Genomic DNA, 21,850 nt, shown 5'->3' on the forward strand with positions numbered 1-21,850 from the left:
CGACTCTGGATAGTCAACTGGAATTTGACTCGACTCTGGATAGTCAACTGGAATTTGACTCGACTCTGGAAGGTCAACAGGAACTAGCCCTGACTCTGGAGGGTCAACGGTAACTAACCCTGACTCTGGACGGTCGACGGTGACTAACCCTGACTCTGGAGGGTCCATGAACACTTGACTCGACTCTGGAGGGTCAACCGGAACCTGACTCAACTCTGAAAAGTCAACGGGCATCTGACTTGACTCTGGAAGGTCAACAGGAATCTGACTTGATTCAGGAGGATCAACTGGAACGTGACTTGACTCTGGATGGTCAGCAGGAGCCTGACTCGACTCTGGATAGTCAACTGGAATTTGACTCGACTCTGGAAGGTCAACAGGAATTAGCCCTGACTCTGGAGGGTCAACGGTAACTAACCCTGACTCTGGAAGGTCGACGGTGACAAACCCTGACTCTGGAGGGTCCATGAACACCTGACTCGACTCTGGAGGGTCAACTGGAACCTGACTCAACTCTGGAAAGTCAACGGGCACCTGACTCGACTCTGGAAGGTCAATCGCAACCTAACTCCACTCAGGAAAGCCCACTGTAGCTGCCATCCTGTGCAGTGGCTCCGAGCTGGCGGCCATCTTGTGCAGTGTCGCTGGGTTGGTGGCCATCTTGTACTGTGGTGCTGGCTCAGCAGACGTGATGTGAACAGTTTTGGGAATCTCTAGGATCTTTGACAGCATGGAGAAATAATCCAAAAACGTCTAAGCAGCCATCTTGGGCGTTGGCGCTGAACTGGCGGCCATCTTGCACCGTGGCGCTGGACTGGTGACCACCTTGTGCTGTGGCGCTGTGTTGGGGTCCATCTTGCCTCGTGGTGCTGGGTTGGCAGCCATCTTGTGCTGTGACGCTGGGCTGGCGGCCATCATGTGCAGCGGCACTGGACTGGCGGCCATCTTGCGCAGAGGCGCTGGCTCAGCCGATTTGCGCCTCCTCTCCCCTCTCTGTCCACAATGGGGAGACGGCGGTTCCCATGCGAACCCCGAGTCGACGGGAGGCCACAGTGGAGATCGCTGCCGGGCCTCCTCTCGACCACTTGCTCCTGAGCGACCTCCCCTGGTTCCACGGAACACAACCAGGCGGGTAGCCTCAAAAGCATTCCTCATCCGCTCAGTGACTGGGGAGGAAATATGATTAGACATACCGCTGGATCTTTTGGGATGGAGACACAGGGAGAGGGAGAGATCCAATTGCAGGTAAGATTTATTAATCAAATAAGGGTATGCAAATAAAACAGTCCAGGAAAACATACAAAACAAAAGAGGGTACAGGAAGGAAAGTGAGTGATTAATTGCTTTAACCCCATTAACACCCACCCTCCCTTTGTAGTTGATCTTTTGGTCAGCAACCACAAAACGAGGGTGATTGTTAAAATGTGAAGGCCACCAGGATTAACCCTTATTTTTTTTTTTTTTTAATTTGGGCATTGGGAACGATTAAATAAGTATGACACATCGTCAAATTCAACAATATGCAAGAACTTGGATAAAACTGTTTATACCTACCTCATACTTACCTCAGAAGCACCCTTATTGTCACACGTCAGATTTACAGGTTTAAAGCAGTGCAACAATTTAATTTTAAAAAGCATAGCCACAGAGGAAATGGAGAGAAATCAAACTTCCTCATACTTGGGTGTTTACTATCTAATACCTGTTGACACAGCTGTTGATACCTGATGATTCCAGTGCTTCCAGTTAACTTAGATATTTTTTTATAGATAACAGACAGGCTGTTTGTCATCTTGAACAGTCGCAATCCCAGAGCCAAAGGTTCTAGGAATTGGACAAGCACCAGGGAGTTCTTGTTAAAAGCCAGGGGGTACTTGCTCACTTTGAAGGTGCAAGATGGCAAACCCCTTTACTGAACAAAGAGGTCTTTTAAAATAGTGACTGTTGTATTAATGATGCACTGACACCATTTGTAGTCATCAATACCCAGTACAAATTCTTTATTATAATTAAATGATCAGAATGAGGCGGCTGATTTAGAAAATATGGGTTTATTTCATTATTCGTTAGATGTATACAAGTAGTCAATTTACAAATCATTAAATTATCTAAGGTAAAACTCTACCGGTTTCAGAGCATCCATCAAGTCAATGATATAAATTCATGAGATACTCTGTTCTGTTGTTTATCTATCTTCTGCATCGAATTAAGATGCTCTGTCCTCCCTGTTTCATAAGATGCTCTTTTCTGTCTGCATCAAGTTCATAAAGTGGTACATATTATTAATATGATACTATCTTGCTCCAATGTGTTTCATGTCTGCAAATTTGTTTCAGTTCCAACTCTCTTGTATTCATTTTTTTTCTCCCCAGATGCCGGTGTCAAAATGGTATATATTGGATGGTCTGCATGTTATGTTGTGAATTGATTCAAGAAGTTTTAGTGTCCTAAAAGTAATTTTAAGGAACCTAAATCTCACGCTGATTATACTTTTAAGGTCAGGGAAGCAGCTTTACACCCCCCCCCCCCCCCCCCCCAAAACAAAACGTGGCAATGAAGTGAATTGTGTGAAATGTGGATTTGTGTCTGCCCTGAGAATTGCTGCTGCTCTGGGAGCATTCACTATGTTCATCCTATACCGTTAGTTTGCATCCCTGCTTTCTTGTGTCCTATTTTGGAAAGATCATCATACTTGAACAGTATTTGCTTTTGAAGGTTCCTCTCTGATGTGGGGTTGTTAAACCATGCAGAGGCAATGTAACAGCACAGGATAACACAGAGTCCCTACCAGCTGTCATCGACAACTCTACAAGCTTGTGAGCTGTAGATAAGTCCTCTGCAGCAGGAGGAGAATATCTTCCATTCCCGTTTGCTGACATTCCTGTCCTAGTTCATGACCACAGCTACCTTCCCGTCCACTTCAATGGTCTTGTGGACAACGCTCTCATGTACATTTCAGGTAAAGGCTGACTGAAAGTAAATTTTGCCTATAACTGTTAGTGCCAATAGTCAAATTCTGGGGGAAAACAATCTCACTATAGTCCAAAAAGAGAATTATTCCCTTAATTTCCACATGCTTATTAATGATTATTATTATAAGTTATGATATTATAATACTTACTAAAATTTCAGAATTTGTTGTGCGACGAGCTCTGAAGAAGCTGTCCTGTGATGTCTGCTGTGCCAGCCTGGTGACAGATGCTGCATCTGCCATCAAGGACCAGAGCTACCACCTGCTGACTTTAAAAAACAATGGAGGTCTAGTGATTCCATCAAAAGGCACAGTGAGGTTCGTCAGGGCAGCAGAGTGGGTCATTCGTCAGGCATCAGCAAGTACCAGACGATCACAGCCCATCAAACTGCTAGAGGTCGTGTGCATTGTACACTCTAAAAACTGCTGGGTTGAGAACAACCCAATTTGGGTTATTTTGGCAACCCAGCGCTGGGTCAAAAAGGGACGAACCCAACGCTGGGTTATTTTAACCCAACCAGTCGGGTTATTACTTTTAACCCAGCCTGCTGGGTTGCTTTTTTATGGTTTAAAATTACAAATAAATACATTGCAGGGTTTCAAAAACCAGAGCAGGTGTTTTATATCACTGCATTTCAGAAGGAAAACTACTGTATTTAGAAAATGTTCGATTTCATGCTTGAGAAGGCTATGAGCTCAGCGCTGCTTTGCAGCCATTACTGGAGAAACCTCTACCTCTCCCGCTCTTAGCTACAGAGTTCATAAATAAAGCATCAAACATTTGTTGAATATAACTTATGATCAAATTGGACTTTGTTCAATCTGATATATTGTATAAAAATATACGAAAACACTATTATACAATTAATGTACAATTAGTTAGGTTCTTTACCAACTATTCTAGCATGACAGTACACAAATAAACCACAACATTAACATTGATATTATAACATTTAACAGCCGTGTGTTTGTGTGAAAGAATGTGAGCATGTGTACGAATGACAGAGTGTAAACTCTTCTACTAAACAACACAGAACAAGCATTTAACATTGTTTTTACAAATTAAACACAGTTTGTTTCATAGTCCATGAATACAATTAAACACTGTTGTTAAAGAGTGGCTTGACACAAGGAATGCGACAGCTGAAACCCATGTCTTGAATACGTCTGTGCGTAGTGGTTCTTGAAGTACTGACTCCAGCTGCAGTCCACTCTTTGTGAATCTCCCCCACATTTTTGATTCTATCGGTTTTCTTTTTATTTATTATATTATTTAAAAGCCCATGCTGCGTGTACTGTGTTTAAGCTAACTGAGACTTGTTATAGCACTTATATATCATTGCTCTTTTTGTTGTTTTTGATTGCTTCCACTGTCCTCATTTGTAAGTCACTTTGGATAAAAGCGTCTGCTAAATGACTAAATGTAAATGTAAATATACACACATTGTGTGTATTGATTCATATGTTGATAATTTCGATTTTCAAAAATGATAACTTAAAAGAATGAACAGGTTACTTCAGATGACTTACTGTATTTAAAGCATTTCCAATGTTCATAAAGCTCATATTTATAGATTTTATAAGCTGACCTCAGAATGAATTATAACCCTTTGATAAATATTATGATTGTGTAATACCAATACATGGGTGTATACAGTTAGATACATCAGTACATTGGTTGCTGTAAAGGAGTTACATAATTGTGTGTAAACATTTATATGTTCAGTATTCACGAAACATTGTATCTTATCACTTATCACATGAATACAGATCATGCATCAATGTCAATTTTCATGATCTCTTTAGCATAACTGATGTAGCCATGAAGCCCCATCAGCACATGTGACATCTTCTACATCATCCAGAGCAGCGCCCTCCTTTAAAACCACTGGTTCATCAGTTTAGAGGAAAGGACGTGCTCTTCTTTGACCAACATTCATCCCAGTCATCGCCTGCTCTTCATCAGTGGCCTAAAAAGAGAAACACATTTGAAAAAAAAAAAAAAAACATTTAATTAAACTATCCATTTTCAGATAGAGGTGTAAGGATAGGTAAATAATCGGTTTTAAAGTTTCAACACTTTGTGTGGTTGTTTAATGTCTCGGTCTACCACAGCGCTTCAGAATGCTATAATGGCAACACTAGTGAGAGGGCATGTCATATTTTTTGAATAAATACTGCTTTCAGAAAGCTTCTTTACTGAAACATTAAAGCAGGCATGACATTCACATACCTCACAAATGTTCATGTTCGTGGAGGGCTGCTCTTCAAAAGGTTAGTTCACCAAATAATAAAAATGGTCATAATTTACTTTCCCATGTTGTTCCAGACCCATACAGACACTGCTAATTTTTGGAAAACAAAAAAATATTTAATATTCTCTTAGTTTTTGTCCTCCATTGCTAGTCTGGGAGACCAGTATTTATTGTGAACATACATGTTTGCTATCATATAATTTAAGATTTATTCATATATAATATCAGAATGAATTACTTCTACAAAAACTCTGTGTTTATGAGGCTTGAAAATACTGATTATCTAGACTATAAATGGATTAACAAAATTATGAGAACATTCCACAGACAAAAGTCCTTATAGGTTTGGAATGACATGAAGGCAATTAAATTATTTTTTGTTTCAACTTTACCTTTAAGAGGGAAGACCAAGAATGACGACTCTCCAAATCAGATAACTCCAAAGTTCATTTGAGTTCTGCAATGAAAAAGACATCAATGGGACTCTGGGACCCTGATATCCAAAGGAAATGCAAAATTTACTTTCATCAGTGAACATAACTTTGGACCACTCAGCAGCAGTCCAGTCATTTTTGAAGCGAGACGCTTCTGACGCTGTCTGTTGTTAAAGAGTGGCTTGACACAAGGAACGCGACAGCTGAAACCCATGTCTTGAATACGTCTGTGCGTAGTGGTTCTTGAAGTACTGACTCCAGCTGCAGTCCACTCTTTGTGAATCTCCCCCACATTTTTGATTCTATCGGTTTTCTTTTTATTTATTATATTATTTAAAAGCCCATGCTGCGTGTACTGTGTTTAAGCTAACTGAGACTTGTTATAGCACTTATATATCATTGCTCTTTTTGTTGTTTTTGATTGCTTCCACTGTCCTCATTTGTAAGTCACTTTGGATAAAAGCGTCTGCTAAATGACTAAATGTAAATGTAAATATACACACATTGTGTGTATTGATTCATATGTTGATAATTTCGATTTTCAAAAATGATAACTTAAAAGAATGAACAGGTTACTTCAGATGACTTACTGTATTTAAAGCATTTCCAATGTTCATAAAGCTCATATTTATAGATTTTATAAGCTGACCTCAGAATGAATTATAACCCTTTGATAAATATTATGATTGTGTAATACCAATACATGGGTGTATACAGTTAGATACATCAGTACATTGGTTGCTGTAAAGGAGTTACATAATTGTGTGTAAACATTTATATGTTCAGTATTCACGAAACATTGTATCTTATCACTTATCACATGAATACAGATCATGCATCAATGTCAATTTTCATGATCTCTTTAGCATAACTGATGTAGCCATGAAGCCCCATCAGCACATGTGACATCTTCTACATCATCCAGAGCAGCGCCCTCCTTTAAAACCACTGGTTCATCAGTTTAGAGGAAAGGACGTGCTCTTCTTTGACCAACATTCATCCCAGTCATCGCCTGCTCTTCATCAGTGGCCTAAAAAGAGAAACACATTTGAAAAAAAAAAAAAAACATTTAATTAAACTATCCATTTTCAGATAGAGGTGTAAGGATAGGTAAATAATCGGTTTTAAAGTTTCAACACTTTGTGTGGTTGTTTAATGTCTCGGTCTACCACAGCGCTTCAGAATGCTATAATGGCAACACTAGTGAGAGGGCATGTCATATTTTTTGAATAAATACTGCTTTCAGAAAGCTTCTTTACTGAAACATTAAAGCAGGCATGACATTCACATACCTCACAAATGTTCATGTTCGTGGAGGGCTGCTCTTCAAAAGGTTAGTTCACCAAATAATAAAAATGGTCATAATTTACTTTCCCATGTTGTTCCAGACCCATACAGACACTGCTAATTTTTGGAAAACAAAAAAATATTTAATATTCTCTTAGTTTTTGTCCTCCATTGCTAGTCTGGGAGACCAGTATTTATTGTGAACATACATGTTTGCTATCATATAATTTAAGATTTATTCATATATAATATCAGAATGAATTACTTCTACAAAAACTCTGTGTTTATGAGGCTTGAAAATACTGATTATCTAGACTATAAATGGATTAACAAAATTATGAGAACATTCCACAGACAAAAGTCCTTATAGGTTTGGAATGACATGAAGGCAATTAAATTATTTTTTGTTTCAACTTTACCTTTAAGAGGGAAGACCAAGAATGACGACTCTCCAAATCAGATAACTCCAAAGTTCATTTGAGTTCTGCAATGAAAAAGACATCAATGGGACTCTGGGACCCTGATATCCAAAGGAAATGCAAAATTTACTTTCATCAGTGAACATAACTTTGGACCACTCAGCAGCAGTCCAGTCATTTTTGAAGCGAGACGCTTCTGACGCTGTCTGTTGTTAAAGAGTGGCTTGACACAAGGAACGCGACAGCTGAAACCCATGTCTTGAATACGTCTGTGCGTAGTGGTTCTTGAAGTACTGACTCCAGCTGCAGTCCACTCTTTGTGAATCTCCCCCACATTTTTGATTCTATCGGTTTTCTTTTTATTTATTATATTATTTAAAAGCCCATGCTGCGTGTACTGTGTTTAAGCTAACTGAGACTTGTTATAGCACTTATATATCATTGCTCTTTTTGTTGTTTTTGATTGCTTCCACTGTCCTCATTTGTAAGTCACTTTGGATAAAAGCGTCTGCTAAATGACTAAATGTAAATGTAAATATACACACATTGTGTGTATTGATTCATATGTTGATAATTTCGATTTTCAAAAATGATAACTTAAAAGAATGAACAGGTTACTTCAGATGACTTACTGTATTTAAAGCATTTCCAATGTTCATAAAGCTCATATTTATAGATTTTATAAGCTGACCTCAGAATGAATTATAACCCTTTGATAAATATTATGATTGTGTAATACCAATACATGGGTGTATACAGTTAGATACATCAGTACATTGGTTGCTGTAAAGGAGTTACATAATTGTGTGTAAACATTTATATGTTCAGTATTCACGAAACATTGTATCTTATCACTAAGAGTTCTCTTAAATAGCAGTAAAAGTTTTTATCTAATAAAACCTATTCACAAAGCTGCTGAGACAAATACTTACTAAGGAATAGAGAGAAGTCTTTAGCTAAGAGAAAGGGCGGGGATGACCTCGTTGCTATGGATGATGTCATCATGCTTACTAACTCTGCCCACAGTGATTGGCTGATAGTCTCTGTCAGAGATTTATTCATAGAAATGTTGTGGAGCACAATATTATGTGGCCATTTACAAATAAAGGTTTAAAAAACAAGAAAATTGTTAATTCCCACATTCAAATAAAGATTTTAAAATGCAGGATTAGTGTCACTAATTAAACAAATATATGTTCATCTTATTGTCAGCCTATATTACTTATGCTTCTCATAATTGGTGAATATGCATATAAACAGCCTTTAAGGGGAAGTCGTGGCCTGGTGGTTAGAGAATCGGACTCCCAATCGAAAGGTTGTGAGTTCGAGTCCCGGGCAGGCAGGAATTGTGGGTGGGGGGAGTGCATGTACAGTTCTCTCTCCACCCTCAATACCACGACTTAGGTGCCCTTGAGCAAGGCACTGAACCCCCAACTGCTCCCCGGGCACCGCAGCATAAATGGCTGCCCACTGCTCCGGGTGTGTGTTCACAGTGTGTGTGTGTGTGTTCACTGCTCTGTGTGTGTGCACTTCGGATGGGTTAAATGCAGAGCACAAATTCTGAGTATGGGTCACCATACTTGGCCGAATGTCACTTCACTTCACTTCACTTCACTAAATTAAGTAGAATAATTGTGGCTGATAGTAACAAAGATGTTCACAAGTCTTGGAGTCCGAGACAAGTATGAAGTGTTTGCTCACGAGTCCAAGTTGAGTCTCAAGTCATTTAATGGCTTGCTAAAAAAATCCCATTCAGAGTAGAAGGCTGTTTTAAAGGCAATAGACAAAATATATGATCTATGATCTGCTTTTTCTTTTTTAAGTGGTGTTACAATGTAAAGTTAATGAACATCCAGCCTGTTATTTATATGTTTTAATCCATTACAATTTTCAAAACAGTTTTTCTGTAATCAAGTTCTATAATAAGAGTCCTATCTATCATGACACATAAGGAAATGTGACACAGATATTACAAAACCATAAAGTATTTCTTTATGCTATAAGTCAGGGGTATTCATTTAAAGTTCCACATATACATATATTTTCTTCAAAGCAGAGGTCCAGACAAATATAAATAAATAAATAAATAAACTTTTTTACATGATTTTTATGTTAACATTTAGATACATGCGAGGCCATGTGACAAAAAAAAAAAAAATACTGTTTCTGTTCAGGCTTTTCTTCCTGAAATCTATACTATTTTAATATTTAACTTAAAAGCGTTATCTTCTAAAAATGTCTACAATTATAAAAACATTCTCATCTTGAGCAGAAAAGAATAATAACCAGCAGTTCCAAAGTTTAAGTTCTATCCTAGCCATCTAAAAACAATTTCCCAATTATAATAAAATAATTATAATTATAATAAAAAAAAGAGTTGTTTTTAAAATATTCACAAGTCCTTCTCCTGAATCAAGTCTGGATTCATTTCAGGTCGAGTCTATAAAATTTTTTGATTTGAGTGCGAATTTAGTCCGAGCCACTAACTAGAGTGCCCATCTCTGGATAATACATGCAAATGTATTAAAAAATAAATAAATAAATGAATTGTCCAAAACTAAAGGAGATGTGTTTTAAAAGAACATTATCATTAAATATGGGCCCTGGGCCCATATTCACAAAACATCACAAGGCAAAACATAGTTCATAACTTGCAGATTTAGTAGAAAATCTTAAAAATAATGGGTGTCAATCCTAAATTTGGGACTTCTAAATTTCTGCTCTAACTATAGCATTTTAACTCTAAAACTAGCACCTCAATATGTGAAAGGTTAGGGGAAGTCAAGAGGACTACAAACCACAAACTATCCAAAAATGGCTGTTGCTGGCAATCTGCCTCTGAATGTAAACATTGTAGAAAGATTTGATGGTAATGAGCTTTTAAAAAGGTATTGCCTTTGGTTTTGGAGGTTATCCCAACTCTGTAATTGTATTGTTTTCATTTATCAGTTGGTCAAGAAGTTAGAGCTGTTCTTGCCAAGGTTTTTTTTTTTTACGTATAATGTATTATACATCTACATGTATTTTAATGTATTACTATCAGCCATGATTATTATACTCTGTTAATCAAAGGGCTGTTTATATGCATATTCACTCATTCTTTTCAAAAGTGAGGGGGACAGAAATTACACACACACACACACACACACACACACACACACATATATATATATATATATATATATATATATATATATATATATATTACATTACAATATAACATTTCTGTAATCTATATAGCCAACTAGTCAAAAGTTTTTAACAGTAAGATTTTTAATGTTTTGAAAGAAGTCTCTTTTGCTCACCAAGCCGGCATTTATTTGATCCAAAGTACAGCAAAAGCAGTAATATTGTGAAATATGTATACTATTTAAAATAACTGTTTTCTATTTAAATATATTTTAAATGTAATGTATTGTATCTGTGATCAAAGGTGAATTTTCAGCATCATTCCTCCAGTCTTCAGTGTCACATTAATCAGAAGTCATTTGTATTATGTTGATTTGCTGATTATCAATATTTAAAACAGATGAGTTCATTTTTCAGTATTCTTTGATGAATAGAAGGATCCACAGATCAGCATTTATGTGAAATAAAAAGCTTTTGCAGCATTGTACACTATATCATTCAAAGGCTTAGTCAGTATATATATATATATATATATATATATAAATATATAAATATATAAATATATATATATATATATATATATATATATATATATATATATATATATTAGGGCTGTGCAAAACATCGAATGCGATTTTCATGCGCATCTCATCAGTCAACCTAATTAGAAGTATATCTCCAGCACGTGCGTTCAGATCAGGGTTGCCAGGTTTTCACAACAAATCTTGCCCATTTGCTTCTTAAAACTAGTCCAATACTAGCCCAATCTCGTTTCCGGGAGGTTACCCGATAAAAAATGCTTCCCGGGGTTAAAATATATATTTTGTGGAAGGGTTGCCCTGGTAAAATTCGCATTTTAGGGTCTAAATATCACGTTATTGGCATTGGGGTTGATCAAACCGCGGACATAAAAAAAAAAACAATCGCAGACTTGGCAACACTGGTTCAGGTGGAGCGGCAGTTACTACACAGAGCCATATCGGGGAACCTTCTGGAAGCGCGATTGGGCTAGTTTTGGACTAGTTTTGAGAAGCAACTGGGCAGGATTTGTTGTGAAACCTGGCAACCCTGATCTGAACGCACGTGCTGGAGATATACTTCTAATTACAGGAGCGTCTATACTGATGAGATGTGCATGAAAATCGCATTCGATTTTTTGCACAGCCCTAATATATATATATATTTTTATATATATTTTTTTTTGTTAAATAAATTGTAGAAATTAATACTTTTATTTAGCAAGGATTATTTAAAATGATCAAAAGTGATGATAAAGACATCATTTTACAAGAGATTTCTATTTCTGATAAATGCTGCTCTTCTGAACTGTCTTTTCATCATAGAAACCTGAAAAAAATTCTACTCAGCTGTTTTCAACAGTATGTTTTTTTTTCTTTTTTCTTTTTTAGCAGCAAATCAGTATATCAGAATCATTTCTGAAGGATTGTGTGACTGGAGTAATGATTAAAAAAAAAAAACAGCTTTGAAATCTCAATAAATAACATTTTGAAATATATTCAAATAGAAAACAGCTATTTTAAATAGGCTAGTAAAAATATTTAATATTTAATATTAATATTAAATTAATATTTATTTCACTGTTTTGCAGTACTTGGATCAAATTAAATGCAGGCTTCGTGAAGTGAGGAAAGACTTATTTAAAAAAAACATTAACAAGCTTACTGTTCAAAAACTTTTGATTGGTAGTGTATAGGCAACTTACATTTTTCTCTCATTTCTAGCTTTTAATTGGCTTAGAAATATATTACTGCTGGATAATAACAAATAATAATGATTTGTTTATATACTACAAACACTTTTTTTATCACATAATAAGGCAGAATAGTTTCTATACTGTAATAAATGTCAATTAGCACTGCATTGTTCATATACTTTATTTATCACCTGCTGGAGATTTTTTTGTACTTGGAAAAAAACAAAACCGAAAACAACGATTTTTATACGATAGCAGGAGTTTCCTGGTATGTCACACTGCATGAGTATGAATGAAACACACACTGCAAGAGTGTTTAGTGCTCCGTGATGTTCATTTCGCCTTCTCGGTCCGAAAAAAAAACTATCTTGTTTCTTTGAGTTTAAATCTATATTTATTCACACCAGTTCTTGAAAACCTCTATACGAACACACTTACCCGTAAGAGTGCGGGGGACGAATTTCCTTGATGATAAAAGTGGGGGGGGGGGGGGGGGGGGGGGCACGTCCATTGCGTAATCTACGCCCCTGGGCAACAGCATGCTCTACAATATTTCTATGAATAAATCTCTGACAGCGACTATCAGCCAATCACTGTGGCCATAGTAAGTAAGCATGATGACATCATCCATAGCAACGAGGTCAACCCCACCCTTTCTCTTAGCTAAAGACTTCTCTCTATTCCTTATTAAATGTTTGTCTCAGCAGCTTTGTAAACAGGTTTTAAGAGAAAGCTAAAAACTTTTACTGCTATTAAGGAGAACCCTTAGTGGTAAGAATTGTTTTCATGAATACGGGCTCTGATTTCATCATCATCCTGTCTGTCTGGAATGACATGAAGAAACAGAACAAACTGCCAAGACTAAATCCAGAAGAACTGTGGCAACATCTCAAGATGCTTGAAGAAACTTACTGTACCTGCAAAGAAACATGAAAAACTGCAGAGCAGACAAGCAAGATGATCATACAGGTGTGGCACATTTGCACACAGCTTCAGCTAAATGACAAGCATGTAACAGGAAATGTTAGCAAAACAAAATTAAGAAAATTAAGTGAGGTTTAAGAGAACACATATTAACCAATCTGTTCAATGCTGTTTGTCAGCTCTGAAAATACTTGTGTATCATGAAAGCGGTCATGCAGTACTTTTTTCAGTAAATGTGGTACACACAGAGATCTCATCTCATTTATATATATATATATATATATATATATATATATATATATATATATATATATATATATATATATAGCACTGTAAATAACTCAGAAATGTGATTATTTATGACACCCTCTCATTCCAAAAAAAAAAAATAATAATAATAATGTCTTTAGCAAATAAGACAGCAGAGGAGAAATGCAATGTTCCTAGCATTTTAAACTATGGATTGTTGCTTAGGTTCCTATATTTTAAGTTGCTTTGGAAAACCTTTTATGTGGCATGGAGCAGGAAGCCCTGCCCACAACGTCAACTATTGAACCGAAGTACAGCTTTTAATGTATATTAATTATCAACTATATGGATGTAGAGAGAGTGACGGTGTAAAAGCTTTTTTACATGACAAAACATTAACCATTAAAACTAGCCCCTTTACACACGAATAAAAAAAAAAAACATATATATATTTATATATAAGATTTGTGTGAAACAGGGTGCCAAAACAGAGAGATTTGTTCTGACAGGCCGTGGTTTGTGATTGTGTCGGTGGCAGCACTTCTGGTGAGCGCTTGTGTAATGCAGTGTACCATATTTTAATAACCACTACATATTTATTTGGTTTATTATTGATTTTTCCATATGCTGTGCAGTGTTTGGTATCCTAAATAACTGAGTTTTACAGAGGTGCTTTATACAATGTTCTTTTTTTTACAAAATATTATTTACACTCTACAGTTTGTAGAATTAGCTTTGAAAGTCTTAAGATACATAATCTGAAATCAACCCAGTAAATGTATGTATAATTATGTTGGTTTCCTGAGATTATTTTATAAATATTTTAAATACAATTTTTTTAAATAAAATGTGCTTTCTGTTCATCAGGCATCCACCACTTAATTTGCTCCGGTCTTTATCTGTAACAGAGAGAAAACAATTGTGATTAAAAAATAATCAATTTAACAATGACCAATACATGTTATTTTCCTTTTCCAGTTTGTTAAATTAAATGCACAATTGCTCATCCTACCGCACAGGTGTATTTTCATGGTATGAGCTGAAAGACCCAGGTGCTGAATCTTCCGTGACTGACAAATTTTGAATCCCATAATCACTGTCTATGGATCCTGAAATAATATAGTTACTATTTTCAGTTATTCAATAATATTTTCAATTCTGATGTTTGAAACTTTCATCTTATACTGCTGCTGAAGCATATTTTCAAAGCATTTGCAAAGCTAGACATTGTACCTCTTGATGTAAAATCGAAGAAGACATCATCAAAAAGTGATAATCTCCTTTTGCTTGATGTTCTGCTGAAATTAAATCACGGTGTTATTTGTTTGTTTTGATGTTCTGGTCTTTTAATAAGTCACAGAAACAGTTATACAGACCTCTTGGCTCTGTAGAGCACCAGAATCATCACACCAAAGACAATGATAAGTAGAGCAAAAGCTGCTAAACAGCCAAAGAGAACAGCGTAGAAACCGGCCCCTCTGCTGTAAAGCTCACAATGATCTCCATGGTACTTCTCAAAGGGAGAACTGTAACACCTAGACAGTTAGCAAAATGAGTAGGAGAGGATTAGTTCCTGAATTATTTCAAGACATTGACTTTTACAATATTCTTGCCCATCTAAAGTGATTTTTTGTTAGGTTTTGAACTTTTTATTTAAATAAGCTAACTTCTAAAGTAATAAGCTCTTTCCCTTTATTTATTTAATTCTGAGGGCAGCCAATGTAAATCATTTATAGTTAAATATCATTTGATTAGCTGAAGACTATACAGTAGTCATCTGAATTTGCTTTGAAAGACTTACCTGCACTGTGGTCCATTTTTTTGATTTAGGCATACACCTCGTTGATTGCAGAATGCAGAATTATTTTTACATGATCCCGTACATACCCACGCTCCATCTTCCATTTCTACCGTTAAGTTTGCAAAATCCACTGCGCATTTCACAAATGACTGCAGATCTGAAACATCTACACAAAACAAAGATTAACAAGATATCCATTGATCCTCTGATCATTAAATATCTCTAAAAATGAATATAAAAGACATATTACAGAAACTGTAGAACAGTAATCCATGTGTTCCTTACATTATGTGTAATTTATTATTATTATTATTATTACTACAGTATTTAATTAAATATGTTAAATCAAGGTTATCTGTTTCCAAAATAAAAAAAAATAAAAAATAAATAACTTACTTGATATTATAACTGGCCCCATGGTTATTTGGTCAACTTGGATGGAAGCATTAAGAGCTATGCTGAGATTTTTTAATGAATCTGTGTCGTTAAAGATTGTTTCCAGGGTGTATTCCAAATAGTTATTTAGAAACATTATTTGTGAGTCATTGTTGGGATAGTTATATACTGCAGTACTTTCAGCAATGACACTTCCTCGCCTAGATGGGAAAAATACATACCACATATTGATATATTTGGCAAATATTGGTAAATGTATGAAATTCAAGAGAAATCAACTTACACAAGCTTATGAATGTGCACATCTTTGAAATTCGGTGCATCTGCTCTTTTACAAAGGATTGAAAGCTGTAAAAAAAAAAAATCTGTATATAAGTATTCATACATTATATATTTAGCAAAAATGAAAATATATTATGCAATTTTACAAAATAAACTTCACTGTGGCATCAAAGATTTTAATTTCTCCTGACTAAGTTTGGTAATTAGGGTTGTCTAAGTTAACTATTAAATATATGAAGTTAATTTATTTATTGTCACAAATCCTGTCCATGAATTTCCGTCTGACTGCCACCAGAAGTCGCCTTAGCATAACAGACCACACACATCACCCTGGACTACATTTCCCATTCTCCATTGCACTAATTACAAGTTCACCTGAAACCAATCACACACAGCTGCTACCAATAACACACAATATATAAATTAGTCTCATACCATTATTTACTGCCGAGTATTGTTTGGCATTTATTCCTCATTTAGCGATAGCTATTCTATGGAGCCAGTTCTTGTTTACTTGTGCATTGCCTGTTTTCCTGTGTCTAGTATTTAGTTTTAGTTTTTTTTTTCTTGCTGTTGCAGACTCTGTTTGTCCCTGCCTAGACGAACAGTGCTATGTGCTGAACGAGGCTTTTAAAATAAACTGCGTTGATGCTTCGAAGCTTTTGACACAGTGCTCTACCCTGCAATCTGATGATCAATAAAAATTCTGGTAAAACTTTCTATGAAGCACATATTTATAATACATTATGAGGGTATTCTTAAGGCATTATAATGAATGCATAATGCATTATAAAAAACCTTATAATATGTTGTATCATCTCATGAATATTCATAAGAACGGTTTTAATATATTATAATATTTACTTATTTGTGGTTATAGATTTAAAGAGTATGATGATTTATAACACAATGAACATGTTGCATCAACTTTTACAATGGATTATACTTTTTTTTGATGCTACTTTACAGTACTTAAAGGGGTCAATGTACACTTATAAATAGTAATGATAATATTAATAATATCTTTTCAAGATAAAATGTAACCATATAAAACATTGTTTTTTTTTCAGTTGGAATATTAAGCTCATATCAATTAATTAACATTAGCTGCACAGAAACACTCAAATAACACTCAACATCTAACCACTCACAAGCTGTAGTAAGATACTGTGCAGATCCTAAATAAACAATGTCAAGATATGATACAGTCCATTATACTGTAAATTAAGTAGATGTAATATGGCGTTCATTGTGCGTTATAAATATCTAACTTATAACCGGAAAATAATCATACTCTAACTTATGTATGTAATATATGTATTAAGTATTATGATGTATTATGATTTTGTTATGATTATTCATGAGTTTATATAACATATTATACAGTTTTTTTTTAAATAATGCATTATGCATTCATTATAATGCCTTAAGAATACCCTTATAATGTATTATAAATACGGGCTTCATAGAAAGTTTTACCATCATTTAGATGTTTTGTTTATTGGGATGTCATTGTAAGGTTTAATTGTCTATTAAGGCGGCATTTATTTGTGCAGTGATAGAGTTTCCCAAATTTATTGTATTATGCACAATACAATGACAATAAAAACTTTTTCTTAATTTCTACTTGCATCAAACTTGTCTTTTCACATAAAAATGAATGATTAATACACCAATAAATTTAGACCAATGTCATTTTTCATTGCACCATTTTGCCATCCTTACTAAAGAACACAAACACGCGCAGTGTTAAGAAACACAAATTCACAACTACAAATGCTGTTATTGCATTTACAGTTTTTCTGAATTGCTAAAACACTAAACCACTATTCCTGAACCAAATGTCTCAGCTTAAACCAATTTTTCGAATAAAGCACTCTTCCTGCTAAACCTTAAACACATTCCGGAAGTTAGGCTCTATTTGCAAAGCTCATGCACTCTTTTGCAAAACTCTAAACACATTCTCTTTCTAAACACAAGTTAAACACAACTAAAGCACAGTTGTCAACAATAAGTTGCAAAAATGTTGGTGGTTAAGAAAGAAGTTTCATCCTTTTTGGGAACAGTGGTTGAGTCCACAAGGTGTTTTGATTTTCAGTCAACAGACATTCACGTCATTGTTTTTTATAGGGGTACCGTAATTAACAATGATACACCACATAAAAACACTACATACATATAGGCATACTGACATAACTATAACGTTGCACTAGATGGAAAAATAATGTAGCTGTAAAAATAGTTGCCTGCTGAAATCGAACATCGTCATCATGACATTACATAACATTACATAACATAACAGGTCGGCCGATCTGGTTTCGTGGTTAAAGTTAACCTTTTCGACATGTTTCCATGTTGTTGTTGCCCAGCAATGGAATGGAAGCAATATTGTCTGGGGGTTTAGCGAAAGTAGAGTGGGATGGTGGGAAGTGCTCGGGGTGGTAACTAAAGGTGGTGACTGTGTAGTTCTGATATCAACTTTTTTACGGAAGTCACAACAGTTTGTGAAAAATCACAGCTACTTTATGTAGGCTGTGTGCATTTAAAATTTTACATTTTAGTAGTGGTCGACTGATAAATTGGCTGATATTTGACATTTTTCAAATATCGGCATCTGACAATAAGTTTTTCTGCTCGGCCAATGTGATAGAGGCAGGACTTTTATTTTGATGGTGCTGAGAGCGGCAGCGCCTGAGCACACAGTGCTCACACTCTCCCTCTGGTTTATTGTTGTTGTTAACAGTTCTGTATAATACAGATAGAAGCCTGTCTAATAATCAGATCGGTTAAACAAAGGAATTAATGTAAACAGAAAGTATTATAAGGATTGCTTTTATATTATTAGTAATAGAAAGGCAAACATTATAATACTTTCTTGTTTGCCGTTAGCTTTAAGCAAATATGCTTTAAACTTTGAACTTGTGATTTCAAATTATGCTGCGCTTTTTGCATTCACTGTCATATGCATGTCATTTTCACTGTAAGCTGTATGTAAAATGAGTGTTACCCTTGCTTTATTTGAAAAATATGATTCCCAATGCACACATACTTCCCAGAATACTGAGTGCCCTGTAGGCTACAGTCTTTACTTCCTTTTTAATTATATTTTTATTAATAATATTTATTTATTTGTGAAAAATACTTTGTCATCTAAAGTAAATGTATTTTTATTTTACACATTTATTTTTATATCCATTGTCAAATGATTTCAAACTTCTTAGATATTAATAATAATGAAAATCAGCTTTATATCAGCTTTATATCAGCCCCCCTGCTTTTCAAGATATCGGCATATGCATCAGCTGTCAAAAATAAAAACAATTATTTTTATTAACAAAACCACTAAAATTAAGTACCTCAAGAAAATGAACTATAAAAATGTACCTCATGTTTTAAGATGGAAATTAGTTTTTTTGATTCTGAAGAGTTCACATTTTCATAACCAGGAAGATAGTCCATCATAATTCTGAGAGAGACGTTTGCATTCCTTGTGGGCCTGCTTTCAGCTAAAAATAAACCAGAAAGATATAAACATAAGTGAGTTAATTAACATAAATGATGTTTGAGAACTATTGTGCTACGTCTTTTGGGTTGCAATTTATTTAAAGGTGTCCTTGTTACATTGTAATTATACTTTTAAATATTGACATATTTAACTACACATAATCACTATATGGTTAGGGTTAGGATGAGGGTTTGGTATAGAGTTAGTTGCATATAATTATGCAAAATTAATTGTTATTACAATAGTAATTACATGTAACGTGTAACAAAGACACCTTAATATAAAGTGTTACCATCTTTTGTAATTAAAAAATAAACGATGGATGTCTGTGGGTTGTATAGCATTTTACCTCTAAAACATATGCAAATAGGTTTTAGCTAAAACGTCACACAACCCATAATACAACTACCTTTAAATTATGTCACACTTTACAAGTACCTTGGGTGCTAATTTATCATTGATTAAATACCCAAAGTACAAAGAATTATTAAAACAAAGTGTAATAATGGTTTAGGAATAGTATGGTAAATACTCACACCAAGTAATAGAAGAAGAGTCATTTACAAAATTGCAGTTCTCTCCAAAAGTGAAAGGATTACACTGACACTGACATTCCCCAGATGTTACATTAAAGATGCATGGGGACCCATTACACTTCTCCAGACAATTCTCCAGACAGCTTTGAGTTGTTGAAACTGAGATGAGAGTTGTTGCAGATGAATGAGGTTCTGTTGATATTGATGAAGTTTTCTGGGTACTAGTTTCAGCAGAAGGGCTTGGCTGGGATGATGTAGAAATGCTAAATGTTTGGGCTGTAACAGCTGAGGTTATTGTTTGAGGATTATGGGAAGTTTGCCCTTCTGTTGTAGTAAATAGTGAAGATAGAGTTGAACCTATTGTGGGTAATGTAGTTTCCACTGTTGAACTACTTTCAAGTGTAGATGATCGTAATGTGGTGCTCATGGGTGACATAGCTGTTGTAAATGCTGACTGACCTGTCATTGTAGATTCTGTTTCTGTAGTAGAAGTAAATTGAGTGCTTTGTGTCTGTTGGCGTGTTGATTGTTCTATACTAGATGACGATATTTCTGTTATAGATGAGGTCAATTTTGATGTGGTTTGTCCTTTAGTCGTCGACAATGGTGGTGGTGAAGCTGAAGATTTACTTGTGGAAATTGCAGTTTCCAGTGTAGAACCACTTTCAAGTGTAGACGATTCTAATGTGGATGTGCTCATGGAATCTGTTTCTGTGGTAGGAGGAAATTGAGTGGTTTGTGTTTGCTGGCTTGTTTGTTCTACACTAGATGACAACGTATGTATTGATAAAGTGAATCCTGATGTGATTTGTCCATCTGTTATAGTAGATGGTGAAAATTGAGAGGTACCTGTTGTGGACAATATAGTTTCTGCTGTTGATCCACTTTCATTTGTAGAAGATTCTAATGTGGATGGGCTGATAGGGGTAAAAGCTGTTGTAAATACTGATACAGCTGCTGTTTTAGGTTCCGATTCTGTGGTAGAAGTAAACCGAGTGGATTCTGACTGCTGGACTGTTGTTTCTTTTATAGCAGATGAAAATATTTCAGTTCTTGTTGAAGGGAGTTCTGATGTTCTCTGTCCTTCTGTCATAATAGACATTGAAAATGGAGAGGTACCTATCGAGGATGATGTAGATTCCACTGTTGAACTTTTTTCACTTGTAGATGAATCAAATGTGGTTGTGGTTATAGGAGACATAGGTGTTGTAAATGTTGATTGAGCTGTCATTGTAGGTTCTGTTTCTATGGTAGAACTAAACAGAGTGGTTTGAACCAGCTGGCTTGTTGTTTGCTCTACAGTGGATGAAGATATTTCTGTTGAAGTTAAATCTGATGTTCTTTGTCCTTCTGTTGAAGTAAATGGTGAAGATGGAGAGGTACCTGTTGTATACATAGTAGTTTGCACGGTCGATCCACTTTCACTTGTAGGTGATTCTAATGTGGAGGTGGGCATTGGGGATGTAGCTGTTGTAAATGATGATTGAACTGTTGTTGTAGGTTCTGTTTCTGTGGTAGCAGTAAACATAGAGCTTTGTGTCTCCTGGCTTGTTGTTTGTGCTGCATTAGAAGTAGTGGTTTGTGCCGGCTGGCTTGTAGTTTGCTCTACAGTGGATAAAGATATTTCTGTTGTTGATGAAATCAATTCTGAAGTACTTTGTCCTTCTGTTGAAGTAGATGGAGAGGTACCTGTTGTGTACACAGTAGTTTGCAATGTTGATCCGGTTTCACTTGTAGGTGATTCTAATGTGGAGGTGGACATTGGGGATGTAACTGTTGTAAATGTTGACTGAGCTGTAGTTGTAGGTTCTGTTTCTGTGATAGAACTAAACAGAGTGGTTTGAGTGTGCTGGCTTGTTGTTTGCTCTACAGTAGATGAAGCCATAGCTTTTCCTGATGAAGTTAATTCTGATGTACTTAGTCCTTCTGTTGAAGTAGATGGTGAAGA

General features: G+C 35.5%; 1 protein-coding gene across 3 annotated transcripts; it reads right to left on the reverse strand.

Annotated features, from left to right (window-relative positions):
* Positions 1-14,114: 14,114 nt before the first annotated feature.
* Positions 14,115-21,471, reverse strand: LOC132126744 (mucin-3A-like). Of its 3 annotated transcripts, none has more exons than XM_059538210.1 (9): positions 19,903-21,471; positions 19,246-19,367; positions 15,863-15,927; positions 15,580-15,779; positions 15,184-15,349; positions 14,759-14,917; positions 14,616-14,677; positions 14,395-14,491; positions 14,115-14,281 (listed from the first exon to the last, which is right to left on the reverse strand). In XM_059538210.1, exons 1-9 carry the CDS (start codon positions 21,428-21,430, stop codon positions 14,278-14,280), a joined length of 2,403 nt encoding a protein of 800 aa, XP_059394193.1. In that variant the 5' UTR covers positions 21,431-21,471; the 3' UTR covers positions 14,115-14,277. The 3 variants fall into 3 exon arrangements, with proteins under 3 accessions (XP_059394193.1, XP_059394192.1, XP_059394194.1); XM_059538209.1 differs by having other exon boundaries at positions 14,616-14,680; XM_059538211.1 differs by lacking the exons at positions 19,246-19,367; positions 19,903-21,471 and adding an exon at positions 16,053-16,631 and having other exon boundaries at positions 14,616-14,680.
* Between the last annotated feature and the right edge of the window lie 379 nt (positions 21,472-21,850).

Source organism: Carassius carassius, chromosome 44 (assembly GCF_963082965.1).
Source record: "Carassius carassius chromosome 44, fCarCar2.1, whole genome shotgun sequence".
In the NCBI taxonomy this organism is placed as follows: domain Eukaryota; kingdom Metazoa; phylum Chordata; class Actinopteri; order Cypriniformes; family Cyprinidae; genus Carassius; species Carassius carassius.

Coding starts and splice junctions, on each gene's coding strand:
- LOC132126744 (XM_059538209.1), bottom strand. CDS start 21,430: ATGTTTACTGCTACCACAGAAACAGAACCTACAACAACAGTTCAATCA. Junction 15,928..19,245: donor TTTCCATCTTAAAACATGAG/GTACATTTTTAT, acceptor TTTTTTTTACAG/CTTTCAATCCTTTGTAAAAG. Junction 14,918..15,183: donor AAAAATGGACCACAGTGCAG/GTAAGTCTTTCA, acceptor CTAACTGTCTAG/GTGTTACAGTTCTCCCTTTG.